Source organism: Anneissia japonica, unplaced genomic scaffold, assembly GCF_011630105.1.
Source record: "Anneissia japonica isolate Jap-2015-1 unplaced genomic scaffold, ASM1163010v1 scaffold287847_len925385_cov155, whole genome shotgun sequence".
NCBI lineage: Eukaryota > Metazoa > Echinodermata > Crinoidea > Comatulida > Comatulidae > Anneissia > Anneissia japonica.
In genome coordinates this window covers 164,774-181,175 of record NW_022731638.1, presented here as the reverse complement: position 1 = coordinate 181,175, position 16,402 = coordinate 164,774, and the positions used below count along the sequence as shown (strand labels likewise).

General features: G+C 33.7%; 1 protein-coding gene across 3 annotated transcripts; it reads left to right on the top strand.

Moving 5' to 3' along the window:
* Window positions 1-647: 647 nt before the first annotated feature.
* LOC117115481 (selenocysteine lyase-like) lies at window positions 648-15,325 on the top strand. 3 transcript variants are annotated; one of them, XM_033259320.1, is made up of 14 exons: window positions 648-762; window positions 1,499-1,644; window positions 2,178-2,287; window positions 3,005-3,108; window positions 4,302-4,485; window positions 5,178-5,305; window positions 5,603-5,764; window positions 7,507-7,613; window positions 8,134-8,170; window positions 8,510-8,593; window positions 9,942-10,041; window positions 10,316-10,391; window positions 11,657-11,799; window positions 12,346-15,325. In XM_033259320.1, the coding sequence occupies exons 2-14, from the start codon at window positions 1,613-1,615 to the stop codon at window positions 12,354-12,356; spliced, it is 1,278 nt and encodes a 425-aa protein (XP_033115211.1). In that variant the 5' UTR covers window positions 648-762; window positions 1,499-1,612; the 3' UTR covers window positions 12,357-15,325. The 3 variants fall into 3 exon arrangements, with proteins under 3 accessions (XP_033115211.1, XP_033115212.1, XP_033115213.1); XM_033259321.1 differs by lacking the exon at window positions 648-762 and adding an exon at window positions 955-1,108; XM_033259322.1 differs by lacking the exons at window positions 648-762; window positions 1,499-1,644 and having other exon boundaries at window positions 2,178-2,283.
* Window positions 15,326-16,402: the final 1,077 nt, after the last annotated feature.

The window sequence follows — 16,402 nt, the reverse complement described above, 5'->3', positions numbered from 1 at the left end:
AGATATGGGCTAAATGTATCGCTCAAGAAAACGAAGACTAAAATGTTTGGTTAAATAACTTCGCAGAGAAAAGCTCCTGAGAAACAATCACAAACTGAGAAGATGTCCTTAACTGAGAAAGCGCTACAGGAAATGTTATGAATTGAAAGAGGTCTTGAAAGATCACGATGTCCATATGAAAACAAGAAAGATAATGTTAGAGGCTTGTGTTCGGTCCACACTCCTGGTACCCTAGTAAGTTGGTGTCCGAATGAAAGCGAGATTAAAAATTTGGAAACATGTTGGTACAAAATGCTGAGACAGATGGCCAGATGGGGTTTGACAGAGTTAGAGAACTATCGACAAGAGAATGCTTCAAATTTGTATATTCTAATGCAAAAGGTGTAAAAATGGGCGGTTACGCCCCTTTCCCCTCAGTTTTTAAATATTCAAAAATCTGTATCTCGTTCACCGTTCCCCATTTTTTCGTCAAACAACTTTTTTATGTCTTAGAAAAATCAGTTCTACCACATATCAAAAAATGTTTTTCCTCCGGAGTCTGACTCGTATTTTAAGCATAGAAGTTAGGCAAGCCAAAGCCATTACAAAATCCAAAGAAAAGCTCAACCTCATTTTTACAATGCGAGAACTCTATCTTGTATTTCTAGTATCTTTGACTGAGGTAATAACGGCGTTCCATACGTGTACTCACTCAGGCGACTACTCAGGCTAAGCGCAGCTAGGCCTAGTCCTCTTGCTCTCTCGCTGGTGGAGAACGATTACGTAAGTTACATCCTCTAGGCCTAGCCAAGCCTCAGGGCCTAGGCTACTATTTTTTACAGTCGTTTTACTGTTTTTGAAAATATTTTTTTCATATGATTTTATTATCAATATGCCTAGGCATAGACCCAGGCCTAGCCTAGCCTAGTTATTAGGGCCTGGCTTGGCCTAGGTAGGCTTAGGCCTAGGCATAAACCGTAGCATAGAGGCTAGGCCTAGGCCTCGTTAGGCCTAGCTAGGCCTAGGCCTAGGCTGAGTACAAGGTTTACTACCTAGGCGGCCTCTGCTAAGGCCCTAGGCTAGTCGTCATTGTTATATACGCCATTGATTGCATCAGAACATCAGTACAGTAAAATAATTGTCATATTTTAATAATATATTGCTATAATATTAATAATAATTGCAATAATAATGATAATAAATAATATCATATTATATTATTAATAATAATAATAATAATAATAATAATAATAATAAATAATAATGATTATAATAATGTCGTCAAATATATTGATATTGTTGATCGTGCGTCTCTGGAGTGCCTTTTTTGTTTTAGTAGTGCTTCTTAGTTTTAACCTTGTAAATTGTTAAGTTTTCTTGTTTTTGGTCAACTTGACCTTACATTCGTTATTGAATTAATTGACAACAACAAAATAATGATGAGTGATGTTCCATCCAGCACTGTTGAACATCTGTAAAGTTAACTGACCCATAGGATCGGTTTCTGTATTTGTTACAGAATTGTCTTTGGATGTACTCTGAACATTTAATGTAGGGTTTTCTAGCCCAGACGTAGACAGACCTGTGACCTGCTGAGCAACCGCTAGCTGTATTTTTCCTCTTCAGTAGCACAATGAATCAAAATCTTGCAGATGCAAATGAAAAGTGAGTAGAGAAGTTTCTAATGAAATTTATTTTGTTCAATTTAACTTTATTATTATTATTATTATTATTATTACTATTATTATTATTATTATTGTTGTTGTCGTTTTTTCCCTTTTTTCATTTCTATGACAATTTAGCCTCATTTTACCGTATCCATAAACACTTTCATGTTTATAATTGGTTTTATGTAGGGCCATTGGAAATATGCCCTATGTTTTAATTCTTAAAGAAAACTTTCATAGACCATCACATCCTTGCATCATCTTTTTATTGTAAAATTTGTTTGCCCTGCTTTGTGTGATTTTTTCTGTTTTGTACAATATTTATTCTGAAAGTGTTGCCATTTTGGTTTTGGGCCTATTGCCGTTTTGCCGGGGGTGATTTTTTACATATTTTGAGTATATAAAGCTGTACATGCTGGATGCGCTGGCATTTTAGCAATTTTATACATTCTTTTATAAAATTATAAAATCTCACAAATTTTCTTTTTCTCTCCTTTTTTTCTGGTTGCTGGTGGTGTTTTTGTTATGTAGGGTGTATTTGGACTACAATGCAACTACTTTCCTAGAGCCAGAGGTCTTGCAAGCCATTCACAATGCATTGGATACAGCCTGGGGAAACCCAAGTAGTTCATATAAGGCAGGTTTGTACATGAACTAAATACTTACGCCAGGAAATCACTGGGCCTGATGTTCGTCGGCCAACACGATTCTATAGAGAATGCCATTTATATTGACGATCGGGTCAGACTGGCACAGGCCATATGAAGACAGACGGCGTTGTGCCTTCTAGCTCTCACAGGGAGCCGAGTCTTAACATCCGTGTCAATTCATCACATGCACACAACCTATATATCTCTTTAAAAAATTATCAATCATATTTTTAATAGTTTTTATGATGAACAAATAGAATATGATGAGCTAAAATGATATTGACAATAGTTATGAAATATTAAATTAATGATAAATCAATAATGACAAAAATTGATAAAAAATTTTAAAACTAAAAACTAAAAAATCTATTAAAAGTAGTTGAGGTGCGTATGGTACAATTGTATTTCTAGCTAGTCGAAGTTCTTTTTAAAAATGCGAACGGGCGTAATTTTGAAGTGTTAGCTCGAACTACGGCTAAAGTCACTTTTAGGAATACCAGGGTTAAGCTGTGTACACTATATTGGTGATGCGTACCTATTGAGGCTACAGCATGACAAGGTGTATGTTATGGCAGTCTGCTTTGACTGCTATGAAAATTAGAAGATGGTGTTGCATCGTCAAGCACTAGACCTTACATGCATTTGTCAGCTGAATGTTGATGATTTAGTGTGTGCTCAGCCTAACAGGTCTACGTTTTTCTTTAATAGGTAGAGATGCAAAGGACATTATAAACAGTGCAAGAAAAAATGTAGCAGAGATGATTGGATGTCAGTCAAGTGAAGACATAATATTCACATCTGGTGGAACAGAAGTAAGATACAGCTAATAGACACATTAGGCTACAGTAGGTTGGTCATGTGACTTTAAGTGGGTACCAATTGTAAACATGCAGCGAGAGTGATGCTCGGTATAGGAAAACTTGTGGCTTCTTTGGAGTGTTTGTGCTGTAAAGTACATACTGTATTTGATGTTGAATTACGTTGGTTAGTATACCAGTAACTATACCAGATTGATTGGAAATTGAGATTGAATGTTTTGCCATAATGCCCCAAACATTTAGATTTTTCTAGAAATGCTAGGCCTAGGCCCTGCAAGAGTCTTCGATCCGCAACTGCGGTTTTGACACGCTACGATTTCTAGCTTAGGTTTACGAAGGATGATTCACATAATTTCAAAAGCTGGCAAAGCACATTGAATGCTAGAATAAGTAAATAAACACTATTTTGAAGAATCATAGTGTCTGTCCTTGCCAGTTATTTATCATGTTAATGGTGGCCGAATGGTTTTGCAACCATAACATTACACTTTCCTATACTTTAACACTGATTTTCACTGAAAATTCTCCATAGAAATACCTATTATAATTTCTCATGACCGGCCTTAAACAAACGTTGTGGAATGTGTCTATTGCTTTTGTTGTCTGCTGCAGAGACATAGGCTGGCTTCATTCTGCGGAAGGGACTAAATAAAAGTATTGTGAAAGCGGTTAGTGGTTAAAATGCCTGCATTTAAATAGAAGTATCTGGGGTTCAAATCTCATCATCATCATCATCTCATCCTTATCATCATCCTCATCATCTTTTCATTTCATTTCATTTTATTCAGTATCAAAATGTGAAAACATCAAAGAATCATTATTGTCACCTCATTGCCATCCTCATCATGTACTACCATCATCATCATCATCATCTTCTTTCCATTCCATATGACTGAGAAAATACATTCAACTTTCAAGTCTTGTATAAGGATTCTAGTAAATAAATTGACATAACAGCATAAAATTCTCCTGACAATGACATTTTATTTCTAAGATTGTAGTGCCATCGAAAGAAAAAGTATATTTGTGGCATATTGTGTCAGATAACTAATATTATTGGGAATCATGATTTGAGGAATGCGTATTTTTTCAACTGTCGTAAATACAAATTTGTGACATTTTGGTTTCTTCTCATATCATCTTGATGCTATTTAATGGGATCAATTGTTTGTTTTCATCATTTGTAGGCAAACAATATGGTTTTTCACACAGCATTGAAGTATTTCAAAGAAGTTTACCCCTTGTTTGAAAATGGAACAACTCAATATTCAGATGTGGGCAGCAAGTGTAAAGCCCATGTGATCACATCCAACTTGGAGCATGATTCTGTAAAGTTGCCAATTGAACACTTTGTCAAAGAGGGAATTATGGGTAGGTAATACACCCCATACCTCCGGTATCATAAACTTTCTGCTTCTACCAAAGTACACAACAAGCAATAATATTATTTAATGAAACAGTACATCAGTGTGATGTATTTTTTTTTCAAGAAACCAAGAGAAGCAGTTATACTATACATGTAATTAAAAAAAGAGCTGATATTCAACCTGACAGGATACTGATGTTTAAATAGTGCCAAAATCACAATTTCTTACATTTCTACTTTACCAGTGGTGCCTATGGCTTCACAATTTTATTGAATAACAAAAAAATAACCAGTTATATTTTTCAAGAGTCACAATCCTACATAATGTGTTTCTGCTTGTTTTTTAATTGCAAAATCTAGCTGTATTGTTAAAGAACCATTCAAATGCCCGCTTAAAATCCCACAGTAAAAACCAGCCCTACAATGAATGGTACAGTATATTAGTGGCAAAGGCAAGGAGGAGCATTGATTTGTAACATGCGAATTATTATTTAATCTTTGACTAATACTTTTCAGTACATATAAATGTATGGTTTAATATCAGTTTTTTATTTTATGTTTGATAAAAATAAACAATGAATAACGTATAGCTAGAATTAGCCCCCTCTATTTCAAATTTTAGGATCCACCACTGAATTTGATCAGTGTTCACAATACACCACATAGATAGCTCAAATCTGTGTTGGCTATGTTGTAGATGCTACGTATGTTCCGGCCTCCAAGCTTACTGGTATGGTAAATGCTGATGATATCATTGCAGCTATTCGACCTACGACATGTTTAATATCCGTAATGATGGCCAATAATGAAACAGGCATTATACAGGTATTAATGTCAAGTATTCATTTACTAGTACTTTAGTAAATATTAGTTATATTGCTTTTTTAATGAATTGTAGTTGTAATAATAATATTCAGTAATCTTTATGTAATACATATAAAAATGGAAGTATTACAGAAAAATATAATTTAAGAATAGGAATTTTTTTCTATTCTTATAGTCTGACTTTTGATGTTTATGGTGTTGATTGAATTAATCAATCAAAATGTAAAAGCATTGCAGTTATTGACAAAGCATAGCATTATGAAGTGTGTATAAAGATTTTTGTTTGTTTGTTTGAAGCCCATTTCAGAAATCTCAAAGCGTGTTAAGCTAGTGAAAAGAGATGGGAAATTTGAAGTTAGGAGGATATTACTACACACTGATGCTGCACAAGCTATCGGCAAGATTCCAGTGAATGTGGAAGACCTAGGTGTGGATTACCTGACAATAGTTGGACATAAAGTAGGTTGATGATTCATAATTCATAATCTTAAACTCAAGTAAGATACTGATATGTAACAACAGGAACAGGTCCCTGTACACAGTACTTTAATCAAAATAATGTAACAAAAAAAAAAAAAAAAAAAAAAGGTCCCTGTACACAGTACTTTAATCAAAATAATGTAACAAAAAAAAAAAAAAAAAAAAAAGCAAGCGCAAAGTGAATAAGTTGAACTTAACAATCAATGTTTAAGAACAGAGTTTTTATCTATTGTGCAGTTCCAATGGCATTAGAAAGCTTTTTTTGCACAACGAATGTGATATTGTGGAATGATGTTTTCAAAAATCATCTATACAATGAAATTGGGTTTTCGTTGTTCGGAAATGTAGGACATGGTATGGGCTGAATTTACTTAAATGCAAGATGGTCACAGCAAAGTGCATTAGGGTCCTGTGGTCTCATTAACGTGATCAAAATCTTCTTTTCAGTTGTTCTCTCTTGCTACTTTTTCTCTCCTTCCATGAAAAGAAAAAAACATGCAAGTGCATTTTGCATTTGTTGGTGGATTGCTGTATATTGATTTGTTGATTGGTCAGCTGGTCAACTATCTTGGTTTGTCAGCATGGTCAGCCAGTGTGCTATTCCATGAATCCAATGAAGGAATAATACTATAAATTTTTTCATGTCCTAAAACTAATTATCTGTACATATATGATTGTCTTAAAAACATATTTTTCTGTTTTTTTTTTTAAATTTCCAAGACATTTATTTTTTTTCATATCTTTTCTTTATAATTGAATTTATCATGTTTTTATAAAAATAATGATAATGGTATTCCAAAAGTGTCAATAGATTTATTATGAATGATGTTTTGCCATACCTCACATGTTATCATTTTAGCTATCAGTACGAGAACATGTTGATTAAGGCTTATGATATTGGTAATTAACTTTACTAACTTGTTTGCATGTTGGTTTTATTATTACCGTACTCGTACGAATAAGCGCCCTGTTTGAATAAGCACCCCTCTCGAATAAGCGAAAGTGAAAATTTCCATAAGCGGCCCCTTCTAATTTGAATAAATGCCCCTCAATAATCAATATGTGTGGAGTGGAATCACATTCCCCTTTATAGTCAATATCAAAATGAGGATATTTATCTTGGACAGATGAGAGCTCCCTGGACAGACAGTAAATTTCCAACTTTCATCTTCTTACATTTGTGTATAGCCTAGTCATTCTCCTTTTCCGACAATTTGCACCATTAACATTTGAAAACCTGCAATGATCATGTCCTCGTTCTAATCTCAATCGGCCGATGGCCAACAAGCTAACCACCACTACTAATTTCATCTGCTATTCTGCTGTTATGTAATATTGTACTCATAACATTCTTGTCATGACAAGCCATGTTCTCTGGACGATTATTTTTTCCACTGCACCACCATTCGTAATTTGCCGTTTCCTGATGTCCTTATATAACCGTTTTTCATTCAAAATGTGCCTCTTGAATTCAATACGTTCTCATAAGAACCCCTCGATTTTCATCTATTTCCATAAGTGCCCCCTCAATTTCCACTCTGTTTTCATAAGCGCCTCGTTCAAATAAGCACCCCGTTTGAATAAGCGCCTCTAAAAAAGTGCAAAAAATATTTTAAGCGCCCGGGCACTTATTTGTGCGAGTACGGTATATTTCCATAGCAAAGTTACTTTTATGTGATTTATTATTCCATATAATATATATTTAATCTCTATTTAAACAGTTTTATGGTCCAAGAATTGGGGCTTTGTATGTAAGAGAACCAATCAAAACCACCCCTGTGCATCCAATGTTGTTTGGTGGTGGTCAAGAGAGAAACTTGAGGCCAGGGTAAGATGTAAATATTATATTTGAAAACCTGAAGTCAAGTCTTATTTTTAAAACAACTTATTTTCTTATTTGTACTTGTTTTAAGTGGTAATGCTGTTTTGAAAATTTTCATATTTTTTAAAGATATACTGTACAATAAATGTTCTAAATTTTCTGAAAAATTTTATTTTTCCTTTTTGCCGATTAGATAATAAATTGCAACAATAAATATTTTGTTATTGATTTCTGATAACAGCCAAACATTTTCCATTATAAATGCTGTATTATTAATTATTATTAATGGAGGTAAGTGGTTGGCTGAGAGATATTGTTCCTGTTTTTGTTCTAAAGGCGTCAGGCCACTTATTGCTTATAGCCTCTCTCGAATAACCCTCATTTTGAGAGTTTGATGGGTTAGGAACAATGTAGGTATTCATAAAAAAAAAATAAAAATAAAACAAACTACTCGTATATTACAAGGTCGCAAAAAATAAACTAAAGATTGTAAATGTAAAACGACAGACACATGTTATGTTCCCAGGACTGAAAATACAGGAATGATTGCAGGACTTGGGAAGGTATGTAAACAATTTGAAAAAAAAATTATTATAGGTAGAAGGAAAAGCCTTGACATCTTTGATACAAACATTACAAATAATTTTATGTAGGCCTACATGTGATGGAGCAGGTTTTGTTCCTTGATGGGTTTAATGGGAAAACTGTCTATAGGCTATGATGGATCTCACAATACAGCATTTTAAAATTACGAAAATTACAATTTTTATTCACACACAAAGGCAACATGATTGACATGCTAAGAGTGTACGCACACCCAAAAAAAAAAAAAAAAATTACATAAATATTTTCTTTTATCAGTATTTCCACAATTATATCAGTATTCTTTTTTTTTTTTGCAGGCTGCAGAATTAGTTGTAAAACATCTATCATCATATCAGACTCATATGAGAGAAATTCGAGATTACCTGGAAACTAGCCTAGAAGTAAGTTATATATCTAAATATCAATTATAGTATCACATAAATGGAGATTTTTACTACTGTACCTTTCAAAATTGTGATAGATAAGTATTTAATTTTTAGTGGATATTATGTGCTCATATCAGAGTCATATGAGAGAAATTCAAGATTACCTAGGAAACTAGCCTAGAAGTTATATATCTAAATATCAATTATAGTACAGTATCACATAAATGGAGCTTTTTACTACCTTTCAAATTCTAATAGGTATTTAATTTTTAGTGGATATTATTATTAGGTGCTCTATAAATATTTTTGATTGATTGATTAATGCAAAGAATGTAGTAGTAGGCAGAGAATGTGCCAAACTTAATCACTTATGTCAGTCCTTCACAACACAGACATGCACACACACTAACAAGATACTGTATATAAAGCCTGATTTTAGGTCTCATTGTAAGGATTAGGGCGAGTGGAGTTGTTTTTTGGACTTGAGAAAAAAATCCTGTTACCTTAACAAGAATTGAATCCAGGATGCTGGGATTCAAAGACATGTCTTAACCACCAAGCTATTCAACTCCACTCATGTTACACTTAAGCCTGAAATTCAGCTTTGTTTGCAGACATATCGTGTAGAAATATAACAATTTAAATTTAAATTTAATTTTCCAAAATAAAAAAGACGGGGATTACCATGCCAAAATCAGCATCAGTGATCGAAACAAGAAAATTTACTTTTTATCATATTCATATTCTTTCATATTATAAGCTGTAAATGATTGGTCGTTTTCTTTAATCAACTTACTTTGCTAAACTTATGAGTAAAATGTAGTAAAAGTATTCAATACTGCCACATACTCAGTTTAACCTTAAGCAAACAGTATTCTGGTTTTGGAATGGCAAGCCTCATAATAATAATACTCAAACATTTATAAGGCGGCAATTCCAAATTGAATGATCAAAGGCGCGAGCGTTATTACCCCTTGTCAGTACTGGATAACGTACAATGGTAAACCATTGCAAAGTGCAACTTTCTTATACTCCCTGGGGAGTATCCCTAGTTGTTCGCTACTTATTTAGCGCACGAAACTATGAACATTCAATGCCACAACATCCTAGTAGGTACCCATTTATACTCCTAGGTAGAGAGAGACAAACGTACAAAAAGTGCCTTGCCCAAGGACACACACGACTTGCACAGCGAGAGTTTCCAACCCCTGACCTCAAGGTTGGGAGTCTAAGCCACAATCGATGTGCCAACCACTTCTACAAAGTGGTTTTAGGATTGAGGGATTGATATTTTCTTGATTCCTTTGGTAGGTAGCAATAATTCTTTGATAACCAGATGAAAAGAGCTCCTTTATTTTCATAGAATGCATTTAGAGGTCGAATTCACTTTAATGGCCGATTCACTGAGAGTCAAAGAATACCAAACACATGTAACGTTTCAATAGAGGGACCAGGATTGCAAGGTACGGTGCCGTTAAATATCCTTCACCATCGTCAAAATGTAAATTGGTTTTAAAAAGTGGCACACAGCTAATCTAGATTGGTAGTATGAATAAATCACCAGTGCCAAAAGTAGGCAAAACATTTAGCCAGACGTTTTGCCAACAACTAAAACATTTTTTATCCGCTAAATTTCATTAGCATGCATCCAAATTTTGTGATGGCCGTCATAACAATTGATCAATATCAACATGTATACATGGTGTATAGATTGTACGTTGTGCATTTGTTTCCTAGGATATAAGATTCTAGAAGCTGTAAAGCACTTTGTGGCAAGTGTTGGAGCAGCATGTCATTCTGATCACCGGTGCGAGTAAGTAAATCATTTTCCTATTTCAAACTTACAGTAATTGGTACAGTACTTTTAATAGACACTTCCAGTATAATTTAAAACATAAAAGTGGCATAACTATGTTATTCATGGAGTAATTTTCATGAAGAGTAGAGAACAATTAGATGAGGTATGTGTGAAAAAAACAGAGGATTATTAGAATTTGCATCTATCTGATAAAGTTGAAGTATATGTGAGTGGAGCCTCTTAAATTAAGCTACTGTACACAATCCCTAATGAACACACCTGGTATAAAGCTTTACATAAACCCAACTACTGTACATTACCTAACACAGCATAACAATTCATACATTTACAACCAAGTTTGGTCTTTAGTTTGTATATGCAAGGTCGTGCATTCAATTGATCACACACCTTTTTCTTGCCGTCGGAAATTGGGCATGACTGATCATTCTTCATAAGATCGAGTTTTCCATGTCTGCTGGTTTTGAGCAAGGTGATTTGGTTTGCTCAAGCTTTGGCCAGTCAAATCTTGTAGCCCATAAGTCAGTCAAAGCGTAGACTACATTAGCTCATTCGGTTACTTTCTTGCCCTCAAAATGTCTATTTGTGTCTAAGCTGCACGGTAAACTAGTACCATGCTACTGTCGTCTGTAACAAGGAAAGTTATTGACATTCTGAGTGTTACCCATTTTATTTCCTGAGCTAAGAGAGACAGTCAAAGATAATGTGCCTTTTCTGACACAAGCAATGGGAGTGGGAGTTGTTCTTGGTGGCTTGTTTGCCTTCCAACCCTAACATTTCTAGTTTGAATTCTACTCAAGTGACTGGATTTTTTCTCAACCAAATACAAAAAAAAAATTCTTAAGCCTCCATGTTTGACTTTATGAAACTGATTAAAAAGATTGCCACCTTGGACAGTAGTTAGTTCGTATCGGCAATCTTTGGGCCCTGTGCCTAATTTTAAATTTTTATTGATAAAATCTAAATATGTTATTAAAATTTTATTGCTTTTAATTTACTTTGACCAGACTTGGACATGAAGTTCAATACTTTATTTTCAAAACCTGAAAACATATTTCTTGCTTAATAATATATTTTTTATGCCATTTTGTAATTAAATTAATGATATTAACTCAAAATAATACGCTCACAATTTTAGCAAATGTACATCCTAAATACCCATGAATGCACTACTCATTCTAAGATATCACGGAGTTGACATCGTGGAAGATTAAGAGTCGTATGAGGTTTGTTGAATTATTAACTTTTGTGTTTTATTCTAGGCCTTCTCATATACTCATAGCTATCGGTACACCGTGGGATGTAGCCTCAAACGCTTTGAGACTCAGTACTGGAAGACATACCACTAAGCGCAATATTGATCTTGTAATACAGGATTTAAAGCAGGCTGTTGCTATTCTTGAAGGTAAAATTATTTTCATTTTGTAATGTTGTCATTAATAATTCTATTTGTATATATTACCATTACCATAACCTAATACTCTAATGCATTTATACCATACCTGTATATCAAATTATATAAATTTTTCCACTGGAAATATACAAAAAAAAAAAAAAACAAAAACAAAAATTGTTTTCTTAGTACATGAAGTATGTACTCTATTTCATGTTACCACATTATTACTATTACTGCTAATTTACTATTAATGAAGCATTTTGTTTTACTTCTTTTTTTTTTAGGATGTTGAAACCAATAGGCATGTACAGTAGTTGCCTTTTTTTCTTTGCCTGTTTATCTAAAATTATATTTGTTTTCATTGTAAAATGTAAAAAAAAAAATGTTTTGTTTTAGATAATAAAGTAGAGTATGAAACAAAATAAAGTAATTGCAAAGAGATAATATAACTTGATACAGACCATGTGTTAATTAATTTTGTGCTTTGTACAGTACTCGCACTATTATAGAAACCATGAACTTCAACTATTTTAATGTCTTTTCTTTTTTTTACAGGCAAAATCTGAAAATTTAGAAGATTATAAATAAATTGCTGATTGTGATGATTGTTAAAGACCATGCAGAGAGTGCCAGATGGGGTAGGCGGATTTGAATCACACTTGGCAGTTGAGCTAGTATGGTCACTACAGGAATGACAAAAAAAATGACCTTTACCATTTAAAAGTTACAAGATTCTTTTATGCAATATTTGATGTAATAATTTTTCTAAATTAGTATATTATCTCATCCTTTTGATTAGAAAATAATGTGATTCCCTTTTTATAAGTTACATATTTTTTTAGGTAAAATGGTAATTCTGTATGTTAACATAATTATTATCTTTTTATGTAATCAAAAAAATTGATTCATTTTATGTGCAGTTGTTATGGTTCTTTTTTTTAATGTAATTCTATTGTTAGATTTCTGTATATCAATTTATGTAAGTGTGTTAGGGTGGTTTATGTTCAACAGTTGATGCAGTTCAGTGATTTTATACAACTATGTCATATGTTTTAATAAACGAGAAATGAGTGAATGAATGCTTGAAGAATACTCGGGCTCAGTTTTCCTAAAATTTGCTAAAAGTGATATGTACACTGTAAAATGTAGGGCTAAAAATGAATGAGTTCACAAAACATCAAGCCATTTTGATAAAACTTAAGGAAGGTTTCTTATTCATTTCGAAATGTATGACTGTTTTTTTTTGGTAAAATCATAGTCTGCAAAAATCTACTTTATTTATTTACTTTCTTTTCAATGTTGCTTTAATAAGCATGTTTTATCATCGTGTACCTTCCGAACTCCTTTTTTAAACAGACTTTAGCAGTTAAAATCAATGTGTTTTTTTTTTAATCTACCAGAAATATTTTCGAATGCATGGTAAATTTTATCTTTGCTTAAATTTGTTAAAATTAATGTGTATTTTACATTATTTTAGTATCAACTTTTTAAAATGGTGTAAACATAAATGAAATATATTTCTCTCTATTAAAAAACCGGAGTTTTGATATGTTATTTTAAACTTGACAGGAAACAACAAGTCGAGTAAATCGGTAAATATAATCCCTCTCTCTAATCGAAATACCGAGTTAAAAAAAGCCAGGCAATCTGAAATAAACATGAAAAGTTTTTTATTTATTTGAGTTCAGGATGTGAAATTCTATAAATCAAACTTGTGTTACTTGTTCCATTCAATTATGCAAATTAGATAAAATAGCAAATTGTGTATGAAAATATTTTTGTCTTAAATCTGTATACAGTATATGTAAGTGTCTGTCAACTTATTCATTTAACATCTTTAGAAAGTCCATTCTTGATCAAAGCGTAGTCTTGAAACATGTTTTATATGTTTCAAGCCATAAGAACATTTTATAAACATGTTTATATATTGGAATGGGTTTCATAAGAAAGCGTGTTCGTCATTGGTCAGATTGCCAATCGCCTCTATATTTCATATTGTGTATATCAACCAATCACAGCCTAGAATGGTAAGCTTTATGGCTATTAATGCGTCTGCAATGAGTGTAGGCCTAGGCTAGTTAGTAGTGATATGTACAGCCGTTTCGTGGTGCTTCCAAGGCTAGGTGGTACAGTCAGAGAGGCAGCTTAGCTAGGCCTCCGACGAAGATGAATCACAGGCTGGCTGGGTAATACGTATAGTATCAGATATTACAGAAAATGTAAGCTATCTTTTATCAGGGAGTTCTTTTATAGATTCAAACAATATGGAGTTCTTCGTGGTTTTTTTTTTTCCTTCATTTGCCTTCGCTGCTATAGATGCAAATTTCTGGAGCGAGACCGTGCTGTAGTGTTCTACTATTGGATGGATGAAATGCACACACCATAAACCTACATAGTGAACTGTTACTAAACAGTCTACAAATAGAAATCAAATAGCAGTCAGATTTTTTAATGCAATAACATTCCTGTGGGTTTTTTTTTTTCCAGTTCAAAAGTGCGTATGCCAAATATTTAAGAAGGTGATTGAATTAAGTGTCCATTCGAAATAGATAATATTTCTTTAAATTGCGTGCGAACCCATAGGAAAAGCTACTCTATTGGAAAACTGTGCCCGAATTTACAAATTAACAAAATCAAACTGGGTTCTACCCAGGGGCGGATTTAGGGGGGGGGGGCGGCCCGGCCCCGGCCCCCCTCCTTTTGGGAGGTAAAAAAAAAGAAAAAAGAAAGAAAAAAAGGAAGGAAAAGAAAAAAATGATAGCCCAGAACGCCTCAAATGTTATTTTCGGGCGTCTAGAACACCAAAATTTCGCGGGGGACCCCCTAGGGCATTGTTGTTTCGATCGGCCCAAATTTCGGAACACCCCCCCCCCCTTTTTGGACATCTGGATCCGCCCCTGCTACCATGGTTCTACCATTCCTCAATGGTTCTACTAATACGATCGGTATTTCGTGGAATTTGTTGTTAATTACAAGCAAGTAATATAAATCATATCGTTGCATTGTGTTGTTGGTCCTAAAACACACAAACCAATTCACTCAGTTTTTTGTATTAATGCCTTTACTTTGTCAATAATGGAAATAAACTGCTTGAAAGTTGCCAGTACTGCAAGTTGCCTTATAACAGTGAATCAGTAAGAAACGTGTTCCCCACACAAGTAGGTTCCCATGATACTCTATTGGGAGAAGCAGACACGAGGCCAGTCATTCACTCACGTCACATTCAGGAATGTAGACCCGTTATTATTCCTGATTGGCTTGTTTGGTACATGCAGGTATAACAATTGTATACCTACCTGCGGTACAATCAGGAAAGCGTTGCTCAATATTCTTAGCGATATTATACCTCAATGACAACATTACTCTGAAAAAATTGGTTATTTCTTTGTTTGTATAATATAGGTGAAATGTTATACAGATAATCAATGTTCATTTAAAAGATAATGTGGCCTCCAATATAGCTGCTAAAATGGTTGGGCAATGTATTACGAAGTCAATGTTTTGTATTGAGAAAATATACACTGTTTATACTATAGGCCTATTATATTTAGAGGTTCATTTGATTTTATATGATTTTTAGTTAATAAATTATACAAAATATTGATTTTCATTGACAATCTAATACGGCCGTCAATACAGCCGCCAACTGTATTGAGAATTCATCTTTTTTCTGTATTGAGAACATAAAAACTGCTTATATACATTTAGAGATTCATTTGATTGTATATGTTAAATAATTGATTTTCATTCAAAATCCAAGATGGCTGCCAATATGGCCGTCCAATGTAAATGCGAGGTCAATGTTTTGTATTAAGAACTTAAACACTGCTTACTATATACATTTAAAGGTTAATTTTATTTTATACGATTTTCAGTTAACAAATTATGCAAATAATTGATTTTTATTAAAAATCCAAGATGGCCGCTAAATGACCACATGGTACAATTTTTTCCGATGGGAACATCAAAATTCGTTCATCAGATACTTTGAGGTTTACAAAAAAATGTTAAAAAATATGTCCTGGGGTGCATTGGACTCTCCCCCCCCCCCTGTTCCTGCTAGACTGTACGTATGCCCTAATATCTAAAATCATAAACGGGACGCCCCCCCCCCCCCTGTTCCTGCTAGACTGTACGTATGCCCTAATATCTAAAATCATAAACGGGGGGGGGGGGGAGGAAACAAACAAACACACTGTTCTATACTGAATATTAAGGGAGTTAGGGCTATAGTAACATTTAACCATCTAAGATTTCCACAAATGCTAGTGGTTAAATTTGACTTTTGGTGGTGCAACTGTATGCCCCAACATTCCAAACCATAGACTAAAACAAATTGTTCTATATGCAATATTAAAAGTTATGGTCAATATTTCAACTTGGCGCTTTGTTGGCGGCCATCTAGCATTTTGGCGACCACTAGTGGCTGAATATATATTTTTTAGTGGTGCAACTGCATGCCCCTAATGTCTCAAATTATAGACTAAAAACTCTGTTCTATATGGAATATTAAGGGAGTTATGGGTTATGGTCAATATTATTGGATATCTGAAACCGCTAGTGGATGAAATTCATTTTATATATATATATATATATATCTGTCTCTTATACA

Bases quoted from the DNA above. Each gene is read 5' to 3' on its own strand.
- LOC117115481 (XM_033259320.1), top strand. From the start codon at position 1,613: ATGAATCAAAATCTTGCAGATGCAAATGAAAA. The intron at 2,288-3,004 runs GTTTGTACATGA...TTTCTTTAATAG, and splicing joins AAGTAGTTCATATAAGGCAG to GTAGAGATGCAAAGGACATT. The intron at 10,042-10,315 runs GTACGGTGCCGT...TTTGTTTCCTAG, and splicing joins AGAGGGACCAGGATTGCAAG to GATATAAGATTCTAGAAGCT.